Consider the following 27,784-nt stretch of genomic DNA (forward strand, 5'->3'; position numbering starts at 1 on the left):
ATTTGTTTAATAATATCAGCCATAGCATCGTGGGTAGAACCTCTGAATGCGACGCGGGAGTTCCGAGTTCGAATCCCGTCACAGCATTAATTTTTTATTTTATTTCCCAATATTGATTTTTAGCCTCGCACATTGAATGTCGCTTGTTTATTGGACAACAAATACTTCAATTTGACATGGAAATACAGGTAATGAGGGCGCTAGTTTACAGCAGAAAATGAGGCAACGAAAATAGGCAGTTGTTCGCTTATATAAAAAAAGGCCTGGGTGTGAAATTAGCAGACTAGAATTAACTAGTCACATGTTTTCCACGTGTTAAAGATCGTCCAGCCAACATTATCTAAGTGATTTAATCTGTTCTCTTTGAAAATGAGTGAAATCGTTTGTGATAGACCAATTGGTTCAACATCGCCACCTCCAAATTTAGTGAAATACCGGAAAAGACGGATCGTGGATAAATTGGATTACGCAGAATCATCGGCTTCTTCACCGCAAAAAAAAACCGTTGGAAAAAGTAGAGCAACCAGCAAAGTTTTGAAGCCAGATTTATCAACGGGTATTTCAATTTTTGTTACTTCCCCTAATAATTTTTTTTAATTTTTCTCATTTTTAATAAGTTCATTCCACAAAACGCGGCCAAGGGAAAATGCCCTCTCTGAAGCTAACCCAGAGGTTACCGGTGAAGTAATGGCACAATAATCTATTTATAAATTTTTGCTTGACGTTCTTTAATTAATATATACTTTTATTACAGATCAGCAGCATCATATTGCAGCAGAAAGTGAAGAGGAAGAAGGATATAGCGAAGATGAAAGTGAAGATGAAAGTGAAGAAGAAGTGCCATTTCATGAAACCACAAGAGGAGGAGCTCAAGAGGAAGATAGTGGAGACGCCGATGGAAGAAGACCACCAGAAGATGGTGAAGGAGATAGTGGTAATGATGAGAATGGGGAACTATTAACAGAAATGCTTAATGAAACTGTTTTAGATCTGGCCAGACCAACATTGTCAGAAATTACTACTGTGGAAATACCGCTCAATTCAGCTGAGGAAACATTAGTGTTTCATATTACGGAAGAGGAACTTACAGGTAATATTTTCAATGCCACTAAATAGTAGCTGTAAAAATAAAACACTGCTTTTAGTACCCGATATTCCTTAGTTTTTCATACGATTCAATTCTGCATTACAATAAGATTTAACTTTAATTGCATTATATCATTTTTTCACATCTTTAAGAAATCTCACCATACATATATACATCGCCATTGCTCAAACAGCGATAGCGTTTGAACAAACTTTCCTGTCATATTATAAACCTCTCAATTAGTCAAATTCGAATTTTTTTTTTCGTGACCTATCCAAATAATTGTTTACTACATTGTTCATTTGTTTAAATTTTAATTATTTTGTCACAAGTACTGTTTCGCTTCAGAGTATCAAACAAATGTACGCTTTCCTTTGTTACATTGTCATGCATACGGTGAACCGAAAAAAGGAAAAATGAGGAAAGCGTAGATTGGTTTGATACTCTGAAGCGAAACAGTACTTGTGGTCAATAAATGAAAATTTTAAAAAATGAACCATGTAGTAAACAGTTATTTGAATAGGTCACGAAAAAAAAAAATTCCAATTCGACAAATTGAGAGGTTCATAATATGACAGGAAAGTGTGGTCAAACGCAATCGCTGTTTGAGCAACGGCGCTGTATATATGTATGTTGAGTTTTCTCATTTCTCATAGATTCCGAAGATGAATAATTGTATGCTAATGACGGTTGATCTGTATTGTAATGCAGATTTTAAATCTGTCCAAAACTAAGGAATAGGTGGTATTGATAGCCTTGTTTTATTTCTCCAGCTACTAGTTAGTGGTATAGAAGATAATACCCTCACTTAGGAATCTCCTTGTATATCATTTTAGCAGCAGTGGAGAGTCAGGAGCAAATGTCAGCCCAAGTTTCAGTTGCCCGAGTTTTGTTGCAACAGAAACAAGAAATTCGGGAACTGAAACTGATGATGACAAGCTTGTTAGAAAAAATGGACCATTTGCTAATTTCCCAAAATCCTAACCACAATGGCCGTTCCCGCATGACCAGCCCCGGTTTAAAATTACCAATGGAAACCAAAGAGGACCTAATCAAATTGGACATGGAGCTCGGCGAGAATGAGGAATTGAAATCTGCTATTGGGATTGCCCTTTCCCTCCTCGGAGGTAAAAATGTAAAAGACATCATTAGGACCATCCTAAGGGGACTGATGTCAAGGCAATTGCGGATGCAATATGTTGCCGCTAAGCCGACTAGAGAGAAAACAGTGTTTAAACAGCACAACACTCTTTACCGGTTCATCATTGGTAGGTTCCGTCAAAATTAATCATAGGTTTGAATCAAAATTTCTAATTCTTATTTTATTTGAATATGTATAGAATTGGTGAGAAGCTGCTGCACACGGGAACAATTGCCCGTGCCCACCGAAAAAGACATCCTTAAGTTCGCGAGCCTTGTATTCACGAATTCTGCTGACGAAGATGGCGGCGTAGTAGAGCGCAAAAAGAAAACTGCACTGAAACGAGCTGCAGTTGCGAAGTACCTAAAAAAAGTCGAGGATGGTACCCTTGATAACGAGTCTGACAGTGGCGAAAATTGATTTGTTTATGTCTAATGAATTGTGTACTGTGTTCTGTGTACAATATTTTTATATACAAATACTCTTTTCCCAGTATCGTTTTACATTGGAAATTCATTATAGCGTCAATTTTATAAAATACGGGCTTTCCCGTATTCTCTGTACATTGGCAGAGCAATATATGAAAGTTATAGAAATAACAGTCTTCATTTTCTATTATTGTCGGGATAGTGGCTTGCCAATATCTAAAATTCGTTATTGTCAGCATGTTGGCAAGTCAATATGCTTACAATAACAAATTTCAAACATTTCTTATCTATATCGCTTCTGTATTGGTTTGCCAATCTATCAATCTATGGTTCACTGGCTAGATATTCAATTTTTAACATTGATACAATGTTGTTTTTCGCCGTTATTGGCTGAAGATCAGAATCGCACATCGGCCCGGGTCATTTTCAACTTGAGTCGCCAAACCTTGTCCATTTCTGTTATGCCACTATCGATAAATGAATCCCGGATAAACATTGCTCGCCAATGTTCTACCAAAATACATTTATAACATTGGTTAGATGTTCAATTTTTAACATTGATACAATGTTGTTTTGCGCCGTTATTGGCTGCAAATCGAAATCGCACATCGGCCCGGGTCATTTCCAACTTGAGTCGCCAAACCTTGTCCATTTCTGTTATACCAATATTGTTAAATTAATCCTGGATCGACACTGCTCGCCGGTGTTCTACCAAAACACATGTGTAATATTGGCATAGCAGAAATGGACAAGGTTTGGCGACTCAAGTTGGAAATGACCCGGGCCGATGTGCGATTCTGATCCTGAACCAATGGCCGATTCTGTATCGGCAACAACATTGGACCTAGATAAAATTCCTACCCGGGGAAGTCGATCCATGCGACACATTATAAGTCTGGAAGAAGTGAAGTCTTGCCACAAGAAACAGAAATGGTTGGCATCAGTGGCATTAAGTCGGAAACGACCAAAAATTGCTTCAACGTCTGATGCCCATGCCACCACTCCTTCCCGAAACTGGATGAAGACAGACAGAAGAGAAGGTTGGAATGCTGAACTGCTGAGAATAACATCACTCAGACACTTTCCGTTAAAGGTCGCTGCTGCATCGAAAACAACCCGAAGCTTCGTACCCTTGTACACACCGTGACAAACTGTAATAGTAGCGCCATCTTGAATTACATCTCAAATCACCCAACCCAGGCGACTTCTGATGGCAGTAGGCTCGTAGATCTTTCCGGCCCTAGATTCAAGAGGTACCAACAGATGAGAATGTTCGGTGCCAATTAGAATATCCACTCTTGGCATGTCCGTACTGGAAGGTCGGATAGGTGTGCCCAGCGCCGTTTAAGAGTCGACCAATCCGTCACTAGCAACAGTCGGGAGAGTGGAGCATGCAAGATTCAATATTTCGGCGGAATCAGTGCTGATCTGGAAATGAAGTCGTTGAGAAGGATAACGATTCACTACACTTCCGGCGCCATCCACTGTAAGGATCTGACGCCCACCAACGATTGGCAGGACATTAGCAAACCCCTGTCTCATCAAGGTAGAGTCGCTCCCTTCATCTATGAAAACGTTGGCCCACACCGAGTCTCCATTGCAATCTAAGATCTTAAGCCGCATCATTCCCATAGCAACTCTGCATTGTCGTCTTCCTGTCTGCACTACTGCCGATCTAGATGCGTCTTCCGACAGATTGTTGGATGATCGGGTTCGGTCATGCAGGAGCCCGTGATGGAAAAGACGGCAATCTGCAAACTTGCAAGATTTCTTCTGAGCACGGAACCTGGCAGAATGCTTGGTACTCTCTAAGAAATATCTCGGGAAAAAATTCCGAGATTACATTTCGGTACATTTTTACCGATAAACTTGTCGGTTTTTCACAGATTTTACGCCAAAATCCCTACAATATGATTTTTTAAAGGCTAAGAAAAATCTCCGATAATCAAACATGGTATTCCGATTGAAGGACAAACGTATTAGGGCGGGTTGGCGATCGTAACAAAGAAAAGTAAACAAAAGCATTGCCAGAGGCCTTGCCTAATTACCTAACTGATTTTTATCCTAGGTGTGGGGGACATTTTTGTTTGTATTGTTTATGTAAGAATGAACGATTACAAAAAAAAATGTAGTTTTCCCTTAGGTTTGGCAAATTGCCCTACACATGTCTCACAATATAGTGCATTCTTTAATGCACAAATGACAGTCAATGTGGCACAGTGGTAAAATATCAGACTTCTAGGAAAAAGACGTATGGTGCTATGGTTCGAATCCCCCAAAAACCACCAGCTCAGAGCTAAACGAATAGTAGTTGGTCGAAGAGAGATAATATTTTTAAACTATCGACAACAAATAAAATAGTTGGCAATAAATAAAATTATTACAAATAAAAGTTTTTAAGTTAATGTTATTCAATAATAAAGTACTGTTGATGATGAAGGACGTCTGCACACATTTAGACAGACAGACCTTGAAAATACAAGAATACAGTAGGGGTAGAAGGGGAGAACAAGACGTCTGGACCTTGAGAATGAAGGGGGTGAATACACCCCCCAAATTTTGGGAAAATAAAGGTAAATCGACAATAGTACTCGGATTACCACTGTTTTCCCGATTTAAATTGTCGGTAAAAAAATGCCGACAAAAAAATCTGGACGTTGATTACCGAGTTATATCTCGGTAAAAACCCCGAGATATTTCTTAGAGAGTACCAAAACAACTTAACACACTCGATGTTTTGTGCAAAAAGCCACTTCTTCTCCAACCGCCAACGATTGGATTTCTCCGCAACTCTCGAGCTTATGGTCACCTTCACATTTGAAGCAGAAAGCACGGGAGGTATTTTTTGAAAACGAGAACCTTTCTGTGCGGGTTGATGAAGCCTGATGACTATGAGCCTGAGGACGATTGGTGGTCCTTGGCGTAAACGTGAGAACCGGATCGGTTGCGATACTGAAGGCATTCTGGTACGCCGCTGCTCTGTTACTTAACCAAGAGCCAAAGGTGTTCAGGCTTCTCGTCTCTAATCCTCCCCATCGTCCTTCGTTCCACGCTAATTGATCGGAAAGCTGAAGCCTAAAACAGACCAATTTAATTAGCCGGGACTAAAGCCTCTCCAATCCTGCTAAGGTAAAATAAATGAGTCTGGATCTTCTCAGCAAAATGTTTGAAATCCGCTGGATCATTCTTGAGCTCCATCTTTTCAATCGCCTGCAGGTGTGCAACTCTTTTCACATATCGAAGATCGCATGATTGTTTAAGACGAATTAAGGCCTTTGTGTAGGCGGCTTCTCCATCTCCTGGTCCTTGAACTAGGTCTGAACAATCTTGTTTCAGATGACGTTTAAGAAGGGCTAACTTTTCACCTGGTGATTTCCCCGTATCATGAACAAAGGCGCGAAAAAGGTTGATCCACTCGTTTTACCAGTTTTACTTGTTTTACCAGCATACGATTCCAAATCTGCGCACACTGCTGATTGGGAGCTAACTCCATTGCTAGGGTTTAAATGACCAGCGTAATTATGATCAGTCCAGTCATCGGGTGCTTCATGTGGTGTCGGAATGTTCAGTTGGCGTTGTTGCTGAACCCAGTTAGCTGCAAGTGAAGGGAAATGAGGTCCTGTTTGGCTGACGGAACTAAATGGTCCTCTTCAATATTGAACTGATGAAGGGCTTGTTGCGCTTCTTCGGCTGCGAGGCGGGAGGCTTCCGCTCGACCAGAAGCTGCTTCAGCTTGACTCCGTGCTTCTTCTGCTTGGCGGTGTGCAGCATCGGCTCTTTGACTGGCTGCTCTAAGATCTTCTGCTTGACGAGCACCGTCAGGTATCACGCCGGCTTGCACGGGATGCGATATAGCTACTGCAACTTCTGAAGGGGGTTCTCTGACTCTTGAAGCTAAATGCTCGTTCGCCCTCTCGACAACCTCACCAGCTTGCTGGATATACCTGAGATGCATGCCATCTTGTCGGTCATTTTCGGTCTGATCCTCCAAGGACATCACATTGGTGTAAAGTTGGCTTGCTCTTGATAGAAGACCTTCGAGATTTTGCAGCAAATCTGAGATGGCACCTCGCGACCCACGAATATGAATGAGGCTATTAATTCGCTGTGCAGTAGTAGTGAGTTGCTGTCGAACCACCCTTCTCTGCATCTTCCATGTATTTATGGTGACTGCATCCTCTTCATAATCTCCATCGAGGCCTAATTTATCCATCCTCGTTGATAAGAAAGCAACAACGTGTGAAATAGAAACCGTAATTCGATGCGTTGGAAAGACCGCCGTTGATATTCGAAGACAACAAGAAACAACAAAACCACGAGGTCGATACAATGCTCACGGAAGCACACAGATATGGAAATATATTCAAACGACCGACTTCGAGCCAATCGCAGTCGGTGGAAATTCTGAATGACCAGCTGCTATTCCTCGTCCTGCCCAAATCAAATAAATGCGTTGGATCACCTGGAAAATCCCTAATCATATCAAGGTAGTTTCCTTCTTTCGTTCCGTCCTCAAGAATGCTATCACCATGATGATGCTTTTCATAGACGCGAATTCCAAAGGAATATTCAGTCCTTAGAGTGGAATTCCTTTCCAAAAACAATACCCTCTCTTAGTACTCCCCTTGTTGGAAACACCTTCTGCAACCAAAATATCCTGTATGACTTTAAGTATTTAAAATGGATGAACGCGCAGGTTCGTCGCATATGAATGTAGATACTTTGAAGGTATGGTGTCTTCCCTGGAACAAAAAAACACTTTCGCTAAGAGCCCTAGCTTCCAAAACGAAGTCACAAAGGTATTCTTCCGTAGAGTCAGGTTTGATATCGCTATGATGAAGTCCAATAATAAAAACTTTCCACCATTTTGCATTAGTAATGATACCTAAAATCGGACAAAACTCTCCCCCACTGTTTTTGGAGATTGTAATACCATCAATATTTACAAAAATTTCGACGTTATTAGGAACCCTACGTGCTAACATAACGTTTAAAACTGATTCAGTGCCTTTCAAAATGCCGTGATGGTAATACAGTCCGGGAGAAAGAGATTTTATATTGACATCGTGAGGCGTTTTCAAATGGGTTCTGCAAGTTTTTGGTAAATCTAATCCCCATTGAAATAAGCGAAATAGGGCTTGCAATGCATCATTGTTCTGCCCATAAAGCAAACAAACGACGGAAATTATACAAAGCCTTATTCTTCTCTACATAATCACTTTCATCAATTTGTGCACCATTTTCAGTATAATCTACGGATTTCTCATCGCTTACGTATTTTGAGTCAATTCTTTTGTTACTACTACATTCTCAGCATCACATAAACTTAAACGAAGTCAGTGTAAATCTTTCTGAATCCAACGCCTCTTCGTCCGACGCCTCTTCGTCCGACGCCTCTTCGTCCGACGTCTCTTTGTCCGAGATTTCGGTAAAATATGATTCTTGTTCATATCGTTAAAAGAAATGCGCAAAAACGAAGAAAACTTATTACATTAACAACCCATTTGCCGAAAATCGAGAAAAGAAAATTTTCATGTGTGAGGGAGAAAAGTAATAGAAGAAAAATAACGGAAATGTAGATAGGACAAAAAAGGAAATGGCAAAAAAGTATGAGATACTTAAAGATGAACTCTCGTTGCGAACGAAAGCAAATCAAACCTCAAAAGTATAAGGTATTGAAAAAATAATTCCCCTTGCGAAAATAAATATAAAAAGAAGAAAAACCAATGACAAAAAAAGAATGGCCAAATCATTTGGAAAAAAACCCCATGGAAATCCTATGTCAAACCGATTAAGTAAGACATTGAAAAAGTCAACTATCGTGGTCGTGGAAAAAAAAGACGGAAAAATTCGATGAAAAAAAAAGAACGGCCAAGTTGGTTGGAAAAAAAAGCTATGGCATTCAACTCAAATCGAACAAGTAAAAAAATGTGAAAAAAAAATAAAACTCTCGTTGAAAACAAAAATTAAAAAAGAAAGATAGTGACAATGAGAAATTATCAAATACCACTGAAGTAACAGATCATTAAGACAAATTCCTAAAGGAAACAAGTTGGGTCGCAGATCAAAAAAGAGTGTACCATATCTTAAATAACCTTTTGAACATTATGAAATGTACGCGACTCAAAAACCAAAAACACCAAAGAGGAACTTATTTCTTTATTTTTAATCATTTGTAATCCTAGTCGGTCTATAGAGTTGGCTAACGTCCGAAGTTGCCAGTTCGATGAAATTGTGAAAAAAAAAATTGGACACGAACTAGTAACAGTTCTTGCATGGCGGCTTACGGAGTTTCGCCCGTTGTAGTTTTAGTTTGAATTGTTTCCATTAAAATTTTCTTCCGTTCCATTCATAATTGGATTACGAAATTCCTTCGTTATCAGGTAATCTTGTAATTTTTATTTGACCTCGATATAGACTGTACTTTATTTATTATTAATTTTTTTTGTAGCTCTACATTTTGTTTGAGTGATCTCTTTCATCTGTCGTCCGCATCTGACAAAGTGTTTTTGTTCTTCTTCGACATGTCTTGGAGGTGTTGTGTTTCTGGTTGTGGTTCAGAAGGAGTACCTTTATTTCGTATTCCAAAATTTAATGAAAGTTTAAAAACTACTTTGCAAGAAAAAAAAAGGAACGAAGAATTGTTTGGCTTCAAAAGCTTAACGTGAAGGAATGTGACTTAAACAACAACACTCGTGTTTGCTCTCGTCATTTTGCATCTGGTTTGTAAATCAATGTAGTTTATAATCATGTGCATCAATCACAGTGTTTTAAATATCATTTTCATAACAGGTAGGCCATGTAAGAATTCTTTCGATAACTCTCACCCAGACTGGGCACCTTCACTACACATCAGAAATTCCGTTTGTGACAGGGTTGTACAGAGAATATTAGTCGACATTCCAGAAAGCTTGAAAGGGAATCAAGAACATTGGAATAGATCAATGTGACATTCATCCTATAATTTAAAGTTTGTGATAACAGTCATTAATGCTTTTGTTCATGTATTATTAGGCTGTCGTAAACAATGGAAAGAGTGCCGCCAATAGACAAGATAATGATGTGCCCAATGCAGTGGTAAACAACAAACATGATGTACAGTATATTAATGAAACATTTTATTGCTTTGTCGAAAATCATAACTAAAACTTTATGTTTATTTCTAGCATAATGAAATACCTCTAGTGTCTGATATGTTGGAAAGTGGAAGCAATGATTTTGCATCTGAACAAGTTCCTAATTTTTTCGGTGTAGAAATCAGCGATGAATGTAACAACGGTGTTGAAAACCAACATGAAGTACGTTTAAAACATAAGAAATTTAGTCTTTTCATTTTTATATAATGTATTTCATTTTAGGCTACTGGAGTCTACAAAATGTTGGAACTGATGACAAGGGAAAGGGACTGTCTACTTGTTGAAAATGAGAAATTACGTAGAATGAATGAGCAGTTAACAGCTTCTGAAAAAACCCTTCAACAACAAGTGAATAATTTGAATGAAAGAGGAAAATGCCAGTTGTTTACTGAAATTAGTGTTGATGAAAAAAAGTGCCTGTTTTACACAGGGCTGAATACCTTTACCCTATTTATGGGCATTTTCAATTCACTAAAACCAGCACTAACCTACGACGGTAGATTTTCATTAAAACTAGAAGAGCAATTCCTTATCACACTAATGAAATTACGTTTAAACTTGTCTCGCAAAGACTTGGCGTATCGTTTTAATGTTAATCACCAAACGATAACTAGTTATGTTGAAAAATTTGTTAACGCAATGTTTATCAGATTACCAGACGTTTTATTGCGCTGGCCAGATAAAGATGCAGTGTTAAAAACGATGCCTCTTTCATTCCGAAAAGAATATCCCTACGTTCAAGGAATTCTCGATGGAACTGAATGAAAATCAGAAACTCCTGGAGACAAAATTGATGCTGTGTCATGCTATTCGTCACATAAAAGTCATCATACAACTAAATTTCTTATTTGCTGCACACCTCAAGGATCTGTATCTTTTATCTCAAAAGCATTTACTGGACGGGCAACTGATGTTTTTACGGTTAAAGACTCTGGATTTTTTGATTACGTTAAGCCTGGGATGGAATTTTTAGCTGATAAAGGTTACATTAATGAAGAAGATTTTACTCTACTAGGAGCAAAATGTCATCGACTAGCTTACAAGGGAAACAGAGATTAACTAACTGGTATTGAAACTGAGAGATCAAGGATTATAGCAAATGAAAGGATTCACGTAGAACGTGTAATTGGAAATTTAAAAAAGAAATTCACGGTACTCAGAGGATTAATTAAAATAAAGGATTTTTGTCGTGATGCAAACAACAACGCCTATATTTCGAAAATATTCACTGTATGTTGTTGCTTAATGAATGCAAAACCTACTATTGTTCCTCAATATTGATGTACATAATCACTTAATTCGCATATTGTTATTATGGGCTCCATTATCAGCCCGCCAGTTTCCTCTACAACATCCATTTGTCTGCTACAGAAAGTAAACACGTCTACAAAAAAATTAATAATAAATAAAGTACATTCTATATCGAGGTCAAATAAAAATTACAAGATTACCTGATAACGAAGGAATTTCGTAATCCAATTATGAATGGAACGGAAGAAAATTTCAATGGAAAAAATTAAAACTTAAACTACAACGGGCGAAACTCCGTAAGCCGCCATGCAAGAACTATTACTAGTTCGTGTCCAATTTTTTTTTCACAATTTCATCGAACTGGCAACTTCGGACGTTAGCCAACTCTATATGGTTTCTTTAATGTTTCATATTTTGATACCCAAAAAATTGTAAAAGAAAGCTCAGATAACCAGCTTTCTCGTGCTATTTTTTAATTTGATCTACGTTGAAGAATTCATATCGAAATCAACGTTCAAAAAGCTAAACAAAATTTGCCTACATGCCCCACTAACGGGGTAAGTTGGCAGTGGTAGTGGGGTAAGTTGGCCCCATGTATTTCAAATACGGATTTCAGTGAAATGTTTATGTTGTAAACAAACTAGAATAACTTCACAATAAACAAAAATCCTGTAGTTATTTTAGAGTGAGAAACTCAGAAATAAGTTGTGATAACTTACATAAAGATTAATAGCCTTAAATGCAAAAAATAAAATTTCGTTATTTTCTATTTCCTTAACTATTTGGGATAAATTTATAAAACTTTGCACAAATGTGCGCACGATCGTATCTTTGACTATGAATTATTTCAATAAAACCTCTTTCACACAATTCTTCTAAATTAGGAATTGCAAACTTGCCCTCCTGCCAACTAGCCCCACTCTCCCCTAAGTAGCAAGTGTCTTATTCAAATACAACATAAAACAAATAGTACAATGAGTAAAGAGTGACACGAACAAATTGTTTTGATTATTTTATTATTTATCTGCATTTGTACATTGTAAAATACCTAATTAGTTTTAAAAGATGTGTCCTTATGTGTTTATGGTAGGCTTGGAAGGTTGCTTTCCAATTGACTATTCAATTGTTGGTTGTTGCCCCTTTTTCAAACCGGTGGGATTCCAATATCTGATAAAGGGAAAATAAAAGAGTGATGTCAGGGCTATAATATAAAATTTTTGTGAAATAAGTTACCTGTTTGAAAAGTGTGTTAAGATTTTTATAATGCCACAATGGTTTACCTTCTTTATCAAATAGTGTAATTCCCAACGTGGATGGAAAACGAAGCCAACACACTGGATGTGAATTTAAAGCTTTGGCTTAGTAACACTGTAGGAAGTTTATCCATTTAATTAAACCTAAATAGAATTCGTTAAATGGTAAGAAATTCATTACATTACAAATCAATTAAACTATTCTTACTTCTAATGTCAAATTTATCCCTGAGGGATTTAGTTTACTAATTACATATTAACTCCAAATAATGAAAAATGTCTGAAAATAACAATTATATGTGGGCATCTTTGTCATTTGGATGAGAGAAGTTGTAAATAATCCCGTTCACGTCCAAACACTAATAGTAATTGTCCAACTCAGGTATCTTAATATGAGAAAGATGTTAAGTAAAAAGAACTAAACTAAACCAACATGGTCTTCGTGGTGGACACCGACCCTTCGGTGGGAGAGCGTTCTCATGTTTCCCCTATATTATTGTAGTGCTGCCGCCGAACGGTTGGTGCCACCATTTGTTTTGTGTGTGACTGTGTGTGTCATTGTGTTTCATTATTCACGTGTTTATCTTTATTTTTTGTTCGTTTTATTTAAATTTTAGGTGAGTGATATTTGTGTTTGTATAATTTTAAAAAATCTATATGTATATATTTTTAAACATAATAAACTTTTGTAGGAAAAAAAAATAACTTGTGCATTTCATTTCTAAATAACCACGATATAAAACCCCTTGTGCACCTTCGGGATTTCAGGTTAGTTTTAGTTGTTATAGTTGTTAAATTATCTCTTCACTTCCAAGATTCGTAATCCAAGTCTGTCTTCTTAATTTGTTACTCTGACACGTTTTCCAATCTTTTTTATTTTCGATGAGCTCTTGCGGAATACAAAACAATTTAGTTTGGTTTCTATTACAATTACTGCTACATGTAGCAATGTAACATTTCTTTCTCATTTTCGTGTTTGTTTTATTGATCGGCTTCATAACCTAACATAATCCGGACAACTGTTTGTCTCAGTTGTGACAGTTTGTGACAACATCATTTTTTAATACTCTTTTTTTGGTAGTTGGGCCTCAAATGGTCTTTTTCATGGCTATCGATGGTGTTGGTCCCCATGCCAAAAATCAGCTTGTCGCGCGATCAATTTTTTTGGTTTGATCGAACTCAAACTCATCTGGAAATGAGTTGATCGCGCGATCAACTCAACTACGATGAGTTTGAGTTCGCCCAAACTCATCCTTGCGATCAATTTTGGATGTATTTTTGAAATGCGCTGTCTAGCGGTCAATAAAACTAATAAATTCAGATGTTTCAACGAGAAAAATTCTAAGACTATAATTCTAAATCTCAACAGTAGAGGGCACTTAGTAAGAAAATTTGAGGGCAAAATTGAGTTTGATTTCGATCAATTTTTTTTTATGAGTTTGATCGCGATCAAACTCATTTAAAATGAGTTGATCGATCGATTTTTTTTTTAGTTTGAGTTTGATCGCGATCAAAAATTGATTTCGATCACGGCAAGTCTGATTCCGAGCAATGTTTTGATTGTTTGCTGGACCCGGGTACTGGGTATGACGACGCGCGATCCTGCCAAGATTGTTCCGTCGTCTTCATCGATTGCTAATTGGTGTTGGATATTTCAGAAGGGGCGTATAGGTACTGCGAGGTTGCATTTGTCATGTGGGAATCCAGCTATAATGGTGTCACGCAGGGCGATCATAACCTGGTCTGTTTCTGCGGCTGACCGGATGGTTTTCAGACTGATTTCTACTGACTGGTCTGCAGATTCTGCGATGAGGCCGATGATGGTGACTCTTGCTCTGAAGGTGCTGGGTACTTTGACCATCTCGTCACTTTTTGAAGCAGGGGTAGTAGGGGCTCTTGATAAGGCGTCTGCTTCTATGTTGGCTTTTCCCGGCACCAATTTTGTCGAAAAGATGAAACGCGTCATTTGCAAGCGGAGTCGGAGCAATCGCAGGTTATCTAATTTGTCGAGGGAATAGTCATTTAGTATCGGGACCAGCGGCCGATGATCGGTAATGAGGTCAAACGTAGGGAGGCCCTCGAGGAACGGTCTGCATTTTTTCATCGCCCACGCGGCTGCGAGGCATTCCAGCTCGATCATGGCGTACCTTGATTCGGCTGATGACAGGGACCGCAGTCCTGTTGAATTAAATGCCATTTGCAAGTGGTGGCATCCTGCTGTTTGAGTATGAAGCCAAAGCCATGTAAGCGGGATGCGTTGACGCGGAGGAATGTGGCTCTTTCAAGGTTACAGAATGCTAATTCTTGAACGTTGGTTAGCTCCTCCCTAGCTAGCCGGAACGCGGCTTCGTGTTGCGGGTCCCAAGCCCACTCGAGGTTTTTCTTTAGGAGTGGAGACCAGGGGGACAGCGTGGCGGCGATCTTGTTGCTGAAGTTCCCGACCTGCTGACAGAGCCCATAGAACGACCGAAGGTCCGTGATGTTGTTTGGTTGTGGAAACTCACGGATTGCCCGAGTCAGCTCCGGGTTAGGGCGGAACCCATCTTCCGTTACGTGGTATCCTGCAAATTCTCCAGTGGCGTTTGCGAATGATGTTTTCTCTCGGTTGAACCCGACGTTGTTGTCCCTTGCTGTTTTGAAGACCTCATGCAATAGCTCTAGGTGTTCTTCGTAAGTGGGGGAGTAGATTATGAGGTCTTCCATGCCGAATTTGGACAAAGATATCGTGAAAACGACGCCCGTAGTCGTCTCCGGCATGGCAGATACCCATTGGCAGCCTGGTGTATTGGTAGAGGCCTTCTGGGGTGGCAAACCTGGTCAGGGGCCATGAAAGCTTCGTCTAAAACGCACTGACGATACTCTTTCAAGGCATCTACCACCGTGATGAAGGGCATGCCTCTGGGGATAGATCGGACTGCTTGGTATGGTGTGGGGTTGTCGAACTTTTTCCCTATCAACCATTTGTTTAGCGGTCGGTAATCTGGGCAGAACCTTATGCCTCCTTCCTTTTTTGGTACCAGTACAACCCCGTGGACCCATGGAGTTGTAGAATCTGGGGGCACTCTTCATAAGATGCCTTGCGCGACTTGTTCCGCCAGTTCTTCTTTGAAAGGTAGTTTCAGTGGTTCGGATACTGGGCGTGACCCGTGCCGTTTTACGGATACAGCTCCCTCGCATAAGTAGACGTGACAAGGAGAACCTGACATGATTCTGCATATTCCGTCGAAGACCCGCGGGTATTCTTCCATCAGTTTGGCTACATCTGCTTTCTCCCTTTCTTGTGATGGGGCAAAATGGACCATGTTGACCCTGGCCCTTGGGTATCCGGCGTGTATCATGCCCAGCTTCCGTTGTGTTGTGGTGCAGATTACTGCTTGCTTGAGTTTTTCAAGGACGTAAATTGTTGTCAAGGCTGGGCTGGGATCTTTAATGTCGGTTGGCAGTCGATTGTTGCCTGAAAGGTGCCTAAGCACAGGATTGGAGTTCCTGTCGTGGTCTGAGCCTAGTTGTTGGGCCTTAGTGATACTGGCGGGAAGTGCATGTAGTACAGTGTATCAGGATAGCGTCAATCTCTGATCCTGTGTCAGCGAGTGTTGGCAATGTGGCCTGTATCTTCCCTTCTCTGGAGATAAATATCATTGGCAGCGGTTTGTTTCTTGTACCCAGTAACTCTGTGTTGAAAATGGACTCGATTTTTTTTCTTGTCTTGTCTTCGCATACCTTTGTGAAGTGGTTGTCCATGCCACAATTGAGGCATTTTCTTCCCCAAGCCGGGCAATCTCGTCTGATATGTCAGGAGGCTCCACCGCAAAAACCGCATGATGGGTTTTCCGGCACTCGGGTCTCAATGATACTGGTTTCGTTTGATTTTTTGAATTGGTAGGCTGATCGCCGAATGGAATTGATGGACGAATCGCATTGTAGGTTGGCTGCTTGGAGTTGGGAAGTTTCTGCTGTTCACAGGATTGTGATTGCTCCATTTAGTGTTAGTGTGTCTCCCTTCTCTAGCAGTTTGATGCGTACGTCATTGTCTGCAACGCCCGTTACTATCTGTCCGAGGATCCGGGTTGCTTCACAAATGGCACAGCAATCATCGACAAAGTCGCGCTTCCTACTTATGTCACGCAGCTCGCACAGCCAGTTGTCTGCCTGTTGGTTTGGGCGTTGACAGCATGTTGACATCAAGTGGCGCCAGATCTGACGGTTTCTTCCTTCGTTACATTATGCTCTTAGTACTCCGATTATCTGGCTGTGGTCTGCCAACTGCACTGTCGTAAAACTGTTAAAAAGGTTACAAGTTTTTCGGGGGTTTTAACCACGAAAAAATGGTCATTGATCGAATTTTTCGTATCCCCGAAAAATTCGTAGCGGATACAAAATAACTGGGATTTAAAAAACTTTTTTTTTTGTAACACGAAATTTTTGGGGCTTAAACCCCATAAATTAGAACCCAAAAAATCAGTATTTCAAAATGTATTACAAATAGAGAGAAAAGAAACTAATAGTACATAAAAATATCGTAAAATATAATTTTTGCTCATAATTTTATTGTGTTCACGGACTTTCAAATAATGACAGCAAAAGGTTTTCACCCCAAAAAAGTTTTAAACCCTTCGAATTAGTCGTAAATTGAAAATTAACAATTTTACAATATAAATTTTTATCAATCGGTAATGTTCGAAAACAAAATTTTAGGACGGTATATCAAATGTTTCAAAATCTTTTCAAACTTTTCGCAAAAATTTTTCTACCATCCACGCACTTAAATTGTATTTCAAAAGATATTTGGCACTATTCTTGCATCAAATTTAGCTCAGTGGTAAAACAGTTGGCTGGAAATCCAATGGTCAGTACCAAGGTACAGAGGTTCGAATCATATCCCTGACATCTATGTATTAAAAAACAATGAGGCAAAATTTGGTAGTTTAATCCTCAAATTTATGTAGAGTGTTATTGTTGTGGAAATCTCCCCAAATTTTTCGGGGTTTTAACCCCAAAACTGGTAGAACGAAAAATTTGAGGTTTTTCGCACGAAAAAAGTGTGATGATTTTTAACAGTGAAGGCCGGCAGACAGGACTTGCAATGTTTGGGTTGAAAAACACGACAGCAGAAGATTAGTTTTGTATACTGAGCGGAGCGCCACGTCCAAAACTTCATCGATGGTCGAAAAGGCCAGAAATATTTCCCATCTTCTGACCTTCGTTGTCTTAGGGTGTTCTTGTAATATCTGAGTGGTGTAATAAAGGAATAATAGGTGTTATACCATTTGCGCCATGTTTGGACTTGTGTTGAGACTGTATTTGACTTACACAATACAAAAGAACAGTACACGCTGTGCAATTCAATATCACGCTGACTCGCCTCGCCTCTCTCTCTCTAGTCACGTTGCTGGTCGATTCCACACTGCCCCCGTCTTCCTCTTCTTTCCAGACGAAGCTTCTCTTCTCCCGGCTATGTGAGAGACCTCTAGCGGTCCGGGTTACAACAACAAGCATTTAACTTGACATGGCTGGCGAAGTGGTAATATGGAAAGTTGTTGCAGGAGGACAGCGTCGATTCCGATGAAATTGCTCGTTATAAGCTGTTGATGAGTACATCGGTTGGTGTTACAAAAAGCGAGGAATGGTACATTTGCCACTGGCACCAATGATACAGGACAGATACGATGCAATAAAAAGTTTTCAGACTTTGATAACGATGAGAAACCAAACAAGGCACTTGGGAATCAAGTCAACACCAAACCAAACAAAAAAACCACCATCACCCCCACAACAACAGCCTGCTCATCAAACTGCTCTGGTACAAGTTCCCTCGTCCCATTTGGCTGAAACACTAAAAACATACGTGGAGTTTGCATTGTGTTTTAATTTTCAATACTTGTGTATAAAGTTAAATCCTTTTTGGTCTTCCTCTATAGTTTGCTGACTAATCCAGATATTCTAAGGAACCTGCAAAGCCTGCAGCAACAGATCACTCAGCCAGTTTTCCAGCCGACTCCTGTTAATACGAATAATCATATTCATCAACAGCAACAACAACATGAAGAGCATTGAAACTGGGAATCGGCCAATAACCATAGATCGTACGGTCAAATCGATTTCATCCAACCAAAAGCTGGTTTCATGCCTATGGGATCTGGCGGTATGGGTTATCAGTCAATGATGGGCTTCCGTCACCATCATCCTCCGCAGTCACCTAATGCTACTTCTGTTCAGTATCCACAACATCATCACCCTCCAACCATTAGGAATGACTTGTATCAGCCGGGAAACGGTGAAATCATTGAAATTTTTGTTGTTTGTTTGCAGTGTTGAAATATTGGCATAAAATTACGAAAAATGACGACTTAAACATAAATTCTTATGCATTACCATGTTCTTAATGTGAAAATAAACCGACTTTGGAAAAAATGTATCCACTTAATATTTTTTACAAATCTTAAACACGGCATATAAGCGATTTTCCGCCAAAAAAATCATTCTGAAGGTACTTTTGGCTGTTGCAGGAACGTCCTAAGGATCATATTTTAGCACAGCCATTGGACTTAAATTAAAGCATCCGACGGACATCCCTGGGACTACCCAAAAAGGACAAAATGTCTAGCGAATCTTCGGCCATGAAGCGGACATCCACCGAAAGAAGTGTGCTATGTGGGATTTGCGTAGGAAATCCACAATCTATCAGTGGAAGTATGCTTTGACATAAAAGCCTGCTAGAGATGACGAGGAAACTTAAAAATAAATGTTTTTATTGATTTTGTGATTATATATCCCAACAATATGCCCAAAAAAATGTATATTTTAGTTCACTCACCCCCCGCCACAAAGTAAAAAAATTTAATAATTAATTTTGGCTTAACCTTTTAAAAGATTTTTATGAATTTAACGAAAGGTCTCATTAGGAGCTATGTATTCGGTGAATTTCGTTGCAAAATATTGGAAAGAAAAAAATTCTTATTCAATCACATTTGTTTGCATTTTGTCGCTTAGGTTGAATATTTAAACAACAAATCTAGCTCTCGACGTATGAGAGGTAGAGATTTGAAAAAATTTGGGGTAATAGCAACAGGAGGTGTTGATTTTTCGAAAAAATTATTAATTAGTAGCTTTCATAGTTTTTTAGTTATCTCAATAAAATTATATTTGGACTTCCGCCTGATTATTTTTATCGTTAAATTTTTTAAATTTTACCACCTTAAAATTAAAAACAATATTTTAAATAGTACTAAATTGATCTGCGTTCATTTCTCGTTACAATTGTTTTTAAATAATTGCTTATTAAATTACATAAAATAATTCATTTGGCGAAGACCCAAGCGAGGAGCAATTGAAACACCCCTGTTTTTAGCACCCTTTCCGTGGCTGCGAGCGAAATCGGGACTATTTTTCTTAAAATCGGCAACACTGTTCGGGTAGCTCGCTTATGGAAAAACCCATGTTGCTATTGTCCCGACGACGTGATTCAATTGCCCCAACCTTTTTGCGTTTTTTTTTTTTGGTGTCTCTAGTTATTTACAGTTTACAGCTAGTAATATCTGTATAACTCCACCAAAAAATACTGTTGGGAAGCTAAGATAGTTTGCTACACAATTATGATATTTTTTGTTGAATTAAATCAGTATTTTAGTTAGTTAGGACGACCGAAAATACGAAAATCGTTTCAATTGGCCCCACTCTCCTTTGGTTAAAACACACTTTATTTTAAATTCCCATTTAATATACAGTATCCTCCACCAAAAAGAGGCACACTAGGGATGATTAATTATTTGAAATGACTGGAGAAGACGCAGAATGTCTTAAAGTGTAGTATTCTAGAACATTTCCTGAATTGGAAAAGTATTACTAGGGTAAATAAATCAAAAACCCCCTTTTTTCCTATCTCCCCCTGCAATCGAAACCCCCTTGGATTTTTTAAATTTTGCAACGCAGCATCTCGAAAAAAAAATTTGTTGTTCTCCGTGTGTTAATTTTGCGTTTAAAATTTTTTGTTTTGACCTCTAAAATGCTACACTTTAATAATAAAATTAGTTTTAGATGATTTACAATTAATTTTTTTACAAGGTAATGTCATTTATTTTTTCCTGCATTCTTAAATAATTTTAAATAATTTAATGTAACGATGACCTTATTGTGGGGCAATTGAAACACTTTATTCATATTCCCTTTCTGTGAGTGGGTGCTTTTTTTTATGAGTATTTAACGTAATTCATTTCAACAAATGTAAATCATCATATTAACACAACTATAATACTTGTATTAGCTGTTTGGGATTTATTTAAGAAAAGCATGTTGATTAATGGTTTTTTTTTATTTATTAAATATTTTAAACTTAATTACGATATACCATAAGCATATGTAAAAAAATCTGTAAATCGCATTGTACCTTATGGTAAAATTTGATTACACTAGCAGTTGTGGCTGCTGAGATATCGTGATTTTGATTTAATGTGGGTATAAAGAAGCTTCCTTATGGGTAAACCCACTTGTTTTGTTGTTAGATCTCAACTTCCCAAGCCTTTAGTGAGAGCCCACACAAACCAATGGATTATTATTATTTATGTGAATGGAAATGTAGTTTTACTTTAAGATACCTTGGCCTTCATCAATACAACTTAGGTTGCGAGAGCAATTTCCATGAACTCTTTAACCCATCTCTAACAGCCTGCTGCAATTCCGAAGAAATCCCCTTGTATGCACTAAGGGACTTCAAGGGGTTTTGATAACTTTTGGTTTTGACAAAATAGATGAATATGTCTGGGGGAGAAATTTTGGGAACAATTGGAAAACCATCTAATCCGCGTTTCCACATGGATTTGGGAATTGAATAGGGACACTCACTATTTAACAATTTTAACTTATCTAACTAACGAGTTTTCGCATCACTTACGAGTCCATTTACATAGTCGGAACACGACATAGTTTTACACTAACACAAAAAAACAAAATGATGAATAAAGTGAAACGAAACACTAACTTTTTCAGCAAAACTTTTAAATTTATTCATATTTCGTACAATAACAAAATACAGGCATAGCAGACAGAATCGACCATCGAATGCTGCGTTGCGCGATCAAATCAAATGTGAAAAAAGATGTCAAACAGCCCTATAGGGATATTGAGAATGATTTGTCTGACCGAGAAGACGAAGATCCAGTCCGTGTGACGGGTGAAACCGTAAGATTTGAAAATTGGCTGGCTGATTACGTTGCCTGGGTAGGAAACAATACTGACCATTCTTAATCCGATGTTGATTTTGGGTCGGTTCACGTCGTAAATGCGTTATAAGTTACATGAGATTGGTCCATGGTTGGAAAAATATTGGAATGTGGTTTTTCAAAAACCAAATCAATTCCATCCTGGGCCATGCTTAGAAAGTTGAGTTTTAACGATGCATGTATCCCGCTACTAAACCAATGTCGATACAATTTCGAACCTTTGCTGTTTTTCGATATCGTCGATATCGGTAAATTGATAAATTAATCCCGGATCAACACTACTCGCCGGTGTTCTACCAAAATACATGTGTAATATTGGCATAGCAGAAATGGACAAGGTTTGGCGACTCAAGTTGGAAATGACCCGGGCCGATGTGCTATTCTGATCCTGAAACAATGGCCGATTAAACGGCCGGTATCAACATAGAAACTCCAGTGGTAGATAAATGTCATCAATTATAGGTACGATAGAATCCACTTCTACTTCAGCTACGATAACGTCGGCCTCAGGGCGATGGGTAAAAAATTGAATGACAACTTGCCCCAACCTTGTCGGAAAATCTTTCCTTTTTGCTAATCGTCTTTCTAGCCTCCGGCTATTTACCCTATCGTCTTTTGTTTTCACCACATTCCCTGCTCACCCCCTGCTTCTCCTCCCCCCCCCCTTTAATTGTTCAGTTCGCACCCTCGTTTCGACTTCGAACAGTCACGCAATTCTGAGCTCTCATTTTCAGATTGTACAAACCTAGCGAATTCACCTTAAAATACACAACGTAGGACCTTATCTTTAAAGTGTTTCATCTCTTATTTGAAACACAAGCACATTTTGGAGCCGTGACTCCAAACTCTAGATTTTTACGACATTTGGTGCCGTAACCAGGATTGTTGGCCAAGCGTGGTCGGCAATCATTCTCTCTCTCTCTCTCCTCTTCGAGTTGGTCTCGTGGTCTATCTGGTTGCTAAGTCTTTCTCAAGACTCGTGCGGCCGATAAAACCTGGGATTGATCTCGTTTGTGTTTAGTTATCATCGGATGGTTCTTATTTTTGAGGATTCATCTAGATTCATATCACTCAATTTTGAGCCTCAACGTCCATCTTTTTTCATCATCGATCCTTGCTCTCATCCCTATGCCAAGAAAGAAAAGCAGTGGGATCAGACGGGCAATACAGGCTGCTATTTATGAACAACAAAGAATTCTTCTACGAGAAGCCAACGCTCGAGATCAAGCGGCCATTCAGCCTCAGGCTATCCTACCTCACATTGCTGAACCTCATGTTGCTGAACCTCAAGTTGTTGAACCTCAAGCGATTCAACAGGAACCACTGGAGGAACGCGTTCAGCAGGCAGTGAGAATTTTCAACTCTATTCAATATCTTTCTCGCAGAATACCCCCTCAGCTACTGCCACCAGTGAAGATCTTGGCTCAACAGGCAACGGGAAATTTTCAATTTCAAAACGTGATTCAGTCCGTATCACCAAGAGAGGACGAACACGTTCTTCAGTTGGCGCATGAAGACGAAGACGTTCTTCAATTGGCGTATGAAGACGAAGCTTAAATTTCATTCGTGTTTCTTGGATTGCATGGTTGACAACTCGAAAGAGTCATTCGGTCGGTAGTTCAGGGAGCTCTCTGTGTATTAAGGCAATCGTCTATACAATCATGTTGCTATTCGCCATTCAATCATCTTGATAGTTGTCTCTTCTCCTACATCATAGTGAATCTCCAAAGCTTACAGTGCGCGTTATTCTTGTGGCCAGACTTGGTCAATCTCTACTCTTTTTTCGCCCTTCGAGTGAATAGTCGACGGGTTTTTTCTCTCATCTTTCACAGCTGTGAAATAATCAATCTCGTGGCCACGCTTGGCCCAACTCTTTCTCTGGTTACCTCATAATCTTTTCCACTCGCCATTTTCATTCGACAAGAATGGCGAACGTAGCTTCTCTCACATCCGAACGTGGTGGCCATCGCGGTACAGTTACTCGACTCATCGCAAAAATTTCCGACATCGTCACCGATGCTGGCATGGACCGAGACCGAAAGATCCACGTGCTGAACAAGAAGTTGGGAGATCTGCATGACAAGGTCAAGGTAGTTGAGACGCTCGATACCGAAATAGTTGAACTGTTGGCCGCTGCTGACGTGGAGGGTGAAATGGGCAGTGCTGGCGTGATCAATACGGTAGCGTACGACGCTCGTGATACAACGGAATTCATTCTGCAGAAGCTTATGGATGAAAAAGCCGCAGAAGTAGCAGCAGCTGCCAATCCCAATCCTCCAGCAGCTACAATCACTCCAACCATCAACTTGACTACTGCCACTGATTCGAGTCATCTCCCCAAATTCAATCTACCTGATTTCAATGGTAACATTCTCATGTGGAACGCCTTTTGGGATGTTTTTGAAGTTGAGGTACACCAGAAAACCAAATACTCAAACGCTATCAAATTCAATTTTTTGAATTCTCGTCTCTCCGGCGAAGCTAAAGCTCTTCTACTCGGCCTGGTACCGAGTAATGACAACTACACAGTAGCAGTCGCTCTATTGAAGAAACGTTTTGGCCAACCGGCTAAAATAATCATGGCTCACATGCGAGCTCTCGTCGCATTGCCAAAACCCGGAACCGACCGGAACTCACTTCGCAAGTTCGTCGACGCCCTAGAATCGCACATCCGCGGTCTAGAAGCACTCAATAAAATGCCAGATTCTTATGGAGATTTACTGGTCTGTATCCTTCTTGACAAGCTCTCAGCTGAGCTACGTCGCAACCTGGCTCGACAGAATGCTGCTGCAGAATGGGATTTGGACACTTTACGGAAGAGTCTATTAACCGAAATAGAAATCCTTGAAGATAGTGAGAGCACACTCATTCATCCCTCATCGCTCAAGCCTCCCAAGAATTTGAATGTTATGTTTACGGGAGCAACCTTATCAAATAAGGAGTCGAAAAAAGAGAAACTCCTCCTGTCCGAAAGCTTTACTGTCCGTTTTGTGATGGCGAACACTGGCCTACTGACTGCACTTCCGTCAAGACAGTTGAACAACGGTACGAAGTTGCAAAGACAAAAAGACTTTGTTATAACTGCCTCAGAAAGTGTCATCCAGCAGGAACTGAGTGCCCTTCTTCGTTTCGTTGTCGTGAATGCCACCGACCTCATAATACTAGCCTCCACAAGCCGAACACACCTCGAATTATTGGTACTACTAAACTCTCATGGTCTCTTCTGACTTCCGTGGCACACACAACCACCAACGCCAAAAAAAACGAGCCATTTGTTTTTTTGGAAACTGCTATCGCTACTGCCCGATCTCAATTTTTCAAACGCTCCAGTAACCTTCTGATAGACAAGGGAGCACAGCGAACTTTCATCACTCTCGATCTCGTCAAGCAACTAAAACTCAAGCCAATACGAAGAAAAAGTCTAGTTCTCATTGGTTTCACTTCTTGCCGTGGTGTGTCTGATTTTTATGGTGTTGTACAACTATCTCTGATCGATAGTCAAGGATCACCTATTCTCATTGAAGCAATCGCCATTCCTTACATTGTGGACCCTCTCTCTGATCCGTATCGAACAGATTTACTGAAGCTGCCTCATCTCAAGAATCTACTACTGGCTCATCCGGTCTCAAAGAATTCTATCTTCAGCGTCGACATTCTAATCGGAGCTGATTTCTACTGGGACATCGTCGGTGATCAAGTCATTCGTGGGCCAGGCCCAACAGCTGTTCAATAAAAAATTGGTTATCTTATCTCCGGGCGGCTGAATAATTCGAGTGACATCATCACGCAATCGGTCCTAAATATGCACATCTCCGTTGAAGAAAAGTTCGACGTCACCCGTTTTTGGCAACTCGAAACCATTGGAATCCAGCCAGATGTGGAATCAACACAAACTACTCAAAGCTATCAAGAGAAATTGGTGGAGTTTCGAGATGGAAAGTACATCGCGAGACTACCGTGGAGTGAGAGTCACTCTCAGCTTTCGTCCAACTTTCAAACATGCCAGTAAAGGACACGAGGAACTATCAAAAACCTAGCCTCAAAGTGATCAGATGGACTCAAACTCTATTCACGAATCATTCAGGATCAGCTGGACAGAAAATTCATCGAGAAGGTTCCTTATGCTGAAATCAACAATCAAAGTCACTACATTCCACACTTCGGCGTTTTCAAAGACTCTGCTACAACACCGCTAAGAATCGTTTATGACTGTTCATGCAAAACTCCAGCTGGAGTCAGTCTGAATGATTGTTTAGAAATTGGCCCTCCACTCCAGAACGATATGTTGGCCATTCTCCTTTTCTTTCGCGTGCACACTATCGGTTTAACAGCCGACATCGAAAAGGCTTTCCATCAGATTGGACTTCACGAGCAGGATCGCGATTTCGTCCGTTTTCTATGGCTAAAGGACCCTCTAGACCCGAAATCTGATTTCGAGTCATTCCGTTTCCGTGTTATTCCATTCGGCGCTAGCAGCTCTCCATTTATCCTCCTTTCGGTGATCAAGAAACACCTACAAGCTAGCTCATCTCCGCTAGCGGCTGATATCAACCGAAACATCTATGTTGACAATCTTATATCTGGTTGTGAAACAACGGAAGAAGCCATGGATTACTATTTGGAAACGAATAGTGTATTGAAGCAAGCTGGACTTAAACTACAGTCATGGGGTTCCAACGATAGCCATCTTACGGCGAGAGCAAACAGCGAAGGAGTCAGCGATTGATCTACATTCACTAAAGTTCTTGGACTCAATTGGGATCGAAACGAAGATACTCTTCATCTCCCTAATGTCCAGCTCTCACATTTGTGCCATCCACAGTCAACGAAACGATAAGTGTTACGTGGCATATCGGCTGTGTATGATCCACTCGGATTTATTTCTCCACTTACAATTCCAGCGAGAATTCTCATTCAAGACATTTGGAAGCTCAAACTTGACTGGGATGACGCCTTACCTCAAGATCTGATCGAAAAATGGATAGACATTTCGAAAACAATCGAGAATACTACAATTTCCTTCGGTCGTCCTTATCTCGCAAAGGGAAAAGCTCTTGAGCTACATGTATTCGTTGACGCGAGTCAATCAGCCTACGGAGCTGTCGCTTATCTTAGTGATGGTGTTTCATCCACTTTCGTTTTTTCAAAATCCCGCGTCACACCTCTCCGAACCGACAAGAAAATGCTGACCATTCCCCAAGCTGAACTCATGGCAGCTGTCATCGGCACGCGTGTCGCTTCTTCTATTTTATCAGCATTTCAGCCTCTGGGAATTTCTCTTAGCATCTTTCTCTGGTCGGACAGTCAGATCGTACTGTACTGGATCATGAAAATGGGAAAGATAAAGTGTCAATTCGTACATAATCGAGTCGACACGATCCGAAACTTCAACGAGAATCACAATGTCTATTGGAATTATTGTCCGACGGCTTCGAATCCAGCCGACTTACTCTCTCGAGGAGCAACTCATCGTCATTTCCAATCATCGACAACGTGGTTAACTGGCCCTGCATGGCTTCTCAAACGAAGCGATTGGCCGGCCTGGGAGGGAAATGGTGAATCTGCTGCTATTTTTCATTTATCCGTCCTCTCCAGCGTATCCACCAGCGCTCCGTTGCCCTCAAGCACAAAAGGAATCGACAAGGTCTTGGATATATCGCGTTATAAATTTTCTTCTCTTGTTAGGGTAACAGCCATCATTCTTCGCTTCATCAATAACGTCAAACTAAAGGGCGAAATCACGCTCAGACTGGCGCGTCGGCCACATTAGAGTCTCTGAGCTACATTCCGCGGAAGAAACTTGGCTCCTAGCCACACAAGGACATAAGTTCTCCGAAGAACTGAGATACCTACGAGATCCAACCGGAAAACGTCCAGCTCTCGTCTCCCAACTGGATTTATTCATCGGTAGCGACGGACTTATACGTTGCAACGGCCGTCTGGTAAACGCTCAATTAAAGAGAGACACAATTCACCCCATTCTTCTTCCAAAGGAATCTGCCTTATTCACACTCATCATTCTCTCTCATCACGCCCTGATGCTACATGGAGGAGTCAAGCTGACCATCACATCAATCCGCCAACGCTACTGGATTCCTCAAATTGGTCAGAGCGTAAAAAACTGCTTGAGAAACTGCGTCAAGTGCAATCGTGTGCGTGGAGCTCCATACGTGGCCCCAAATCACGCTCCGTTGCCAGTATCTCGCTCCTCTTTTGCAATTCCGTTCACAGTAACGGGCATCGACTTCACTGGAGGTTTCATCATTCGCGGAC

The 27,784-nt window shown here is 40.1% G+C and overlaps 4 protein-coding genes across 4 annotated transcripts; all 4 read left to right on the forward strand.

Annotated features, from left to right (window-relative positions):
• Window positions 1-292: 292 nt before the first annotated feature.
• On the forward strand, window positions 293-2,691 carry LOC116934647. Its single transcript, XM_045180783.1, has 4 exons — window positions 293-556; window positions 755-1,090; window positions 1,894-2,355; window positions 2,428-2,691. The coding sequence occupies exons 1-4, from the start codon at window positions 370-372 to the stop codon at window positions 2,646-2,648; spliced, it is 1,206 nt and encodes a 401-aa protein (XP_045036718.1). The 5' UTR covers window positions 293-369; the 3' UTR covers window positions 2,649-2,691.
• A 19,939-nt stretch (window positions 2,692-22,630) lies between these two features.
• LOC116934649 lies at window positions 22,631-23,068 on the forward strand. Its single transcript, XM_045180792.1, has 2 exons — window positions 22,631-22,921; window positions 22,979-23,068. The coding sequence occupies exons 1-2, from the start codon at window positions 22,640-22,642 to the stop codon at window positions 23,066-23,068; spliced, it is 372 nt and encodes a 123-aa protein (XP_045036727.1). The 5' UTR covers window positions 22,631-22,639.
• A 368-nt stretch (window positions 23,069-23,436) lies between these two features.
• On the forward strand, window positions 23,437-25,244 carry LOC116934648. The gene is made up of 2 exons (XM_045180784.1): window positions 23,437-23,636; window positions 24,932-25,244. The coding sequence occupies exons 1-2, from the start codon at window positions 23,437-23,439 to the stop codon at window positions 25,242-25,244; spliced, it is 513 nt and encodes a 170-aa protein (XP_045036719.1).
• A 266-nt stretch (window positions 25,245-25,510) lies between these two features.
• Window positions 25,511-26,237, forward strand: LOC116934645. The gene is made up of 2 exons (XM_032942126.2): window positions 25,511-25,516; window positions 25,596-26,237. Exons 1-2 carry the CDS (start codon window positions 25,511-25,513, stop codon window positions 26,235-26,237), a joined length of 648 nt encoding a protein of 215 aa, XP_032798017.1.
• Window positions 26,238-27,784: the final 1,547 nt, after the last annotated feature.

This window comes from Daphnia magna, unplaced genomic scaffold, assembly GCF_020631705.1.
Source record: "Daphnia magna isolate NIES unplaced genomic scaffold, ASM2063170v1.1 Dm_contigs021, whole genome shotgun sequence".
In the NCBI taxonomy this organism is placed as follows: domain Eukaryota; kingdom Metazoa; phylum Arthropoda; class Branchiopoda; order Diplostraca; family Daphniidae; genus Daphnia; species Daphnia magna.

Coding starts and splice junctions, on each gene's coding strand:
- LOC116934647 (XM_045180783.1), top strand. CDS start 370: ATGAGTGAAATCGTTTGTGATAGACCAATTGGTTCAACATCGCCACCT. Junction 557..754: donor GAAGCCAGATTTATCAACGG/GTATTTCAATTT, acceptor CTTTTATTACAG/ATCAGCAGCATCATATTGCA. Junction 1,091..1,893: donor TACGGAAGAGGAACTTACAG/GTAATATTTTCA, acceptor GATAATACCCTC/ACTTAGGAATCTCCTTGTAT.
- LOC116934649 (XM_045180792.1), top strand. CDS start 22,640: ATGCCAAGAAAGAAAAGCAGTGGGATCAGACGGGCAATACAGGCTGCT. Junction 22,922..22,978: donor CCCCTCAGCTACTGCCACCA/GTGAAGATCTTG, acceptor AACGTGATTCAG/TCCGTATCACCAAGAGAGGA.
- LOC116934648 (XM_045180784.1), top strand. CDS start 23,437: ATGGCGAACGTAGCTTCTCTCACATCCGAACGTGGTGGCCATCGCGGT. Junction 23,637..24,931: donor GATACCGAAATAGTTGAACT/GTTGGCCGCTGC, acceptor ACGAAGAAAAAG/TCTAGTTCTCATTGGTTTCA.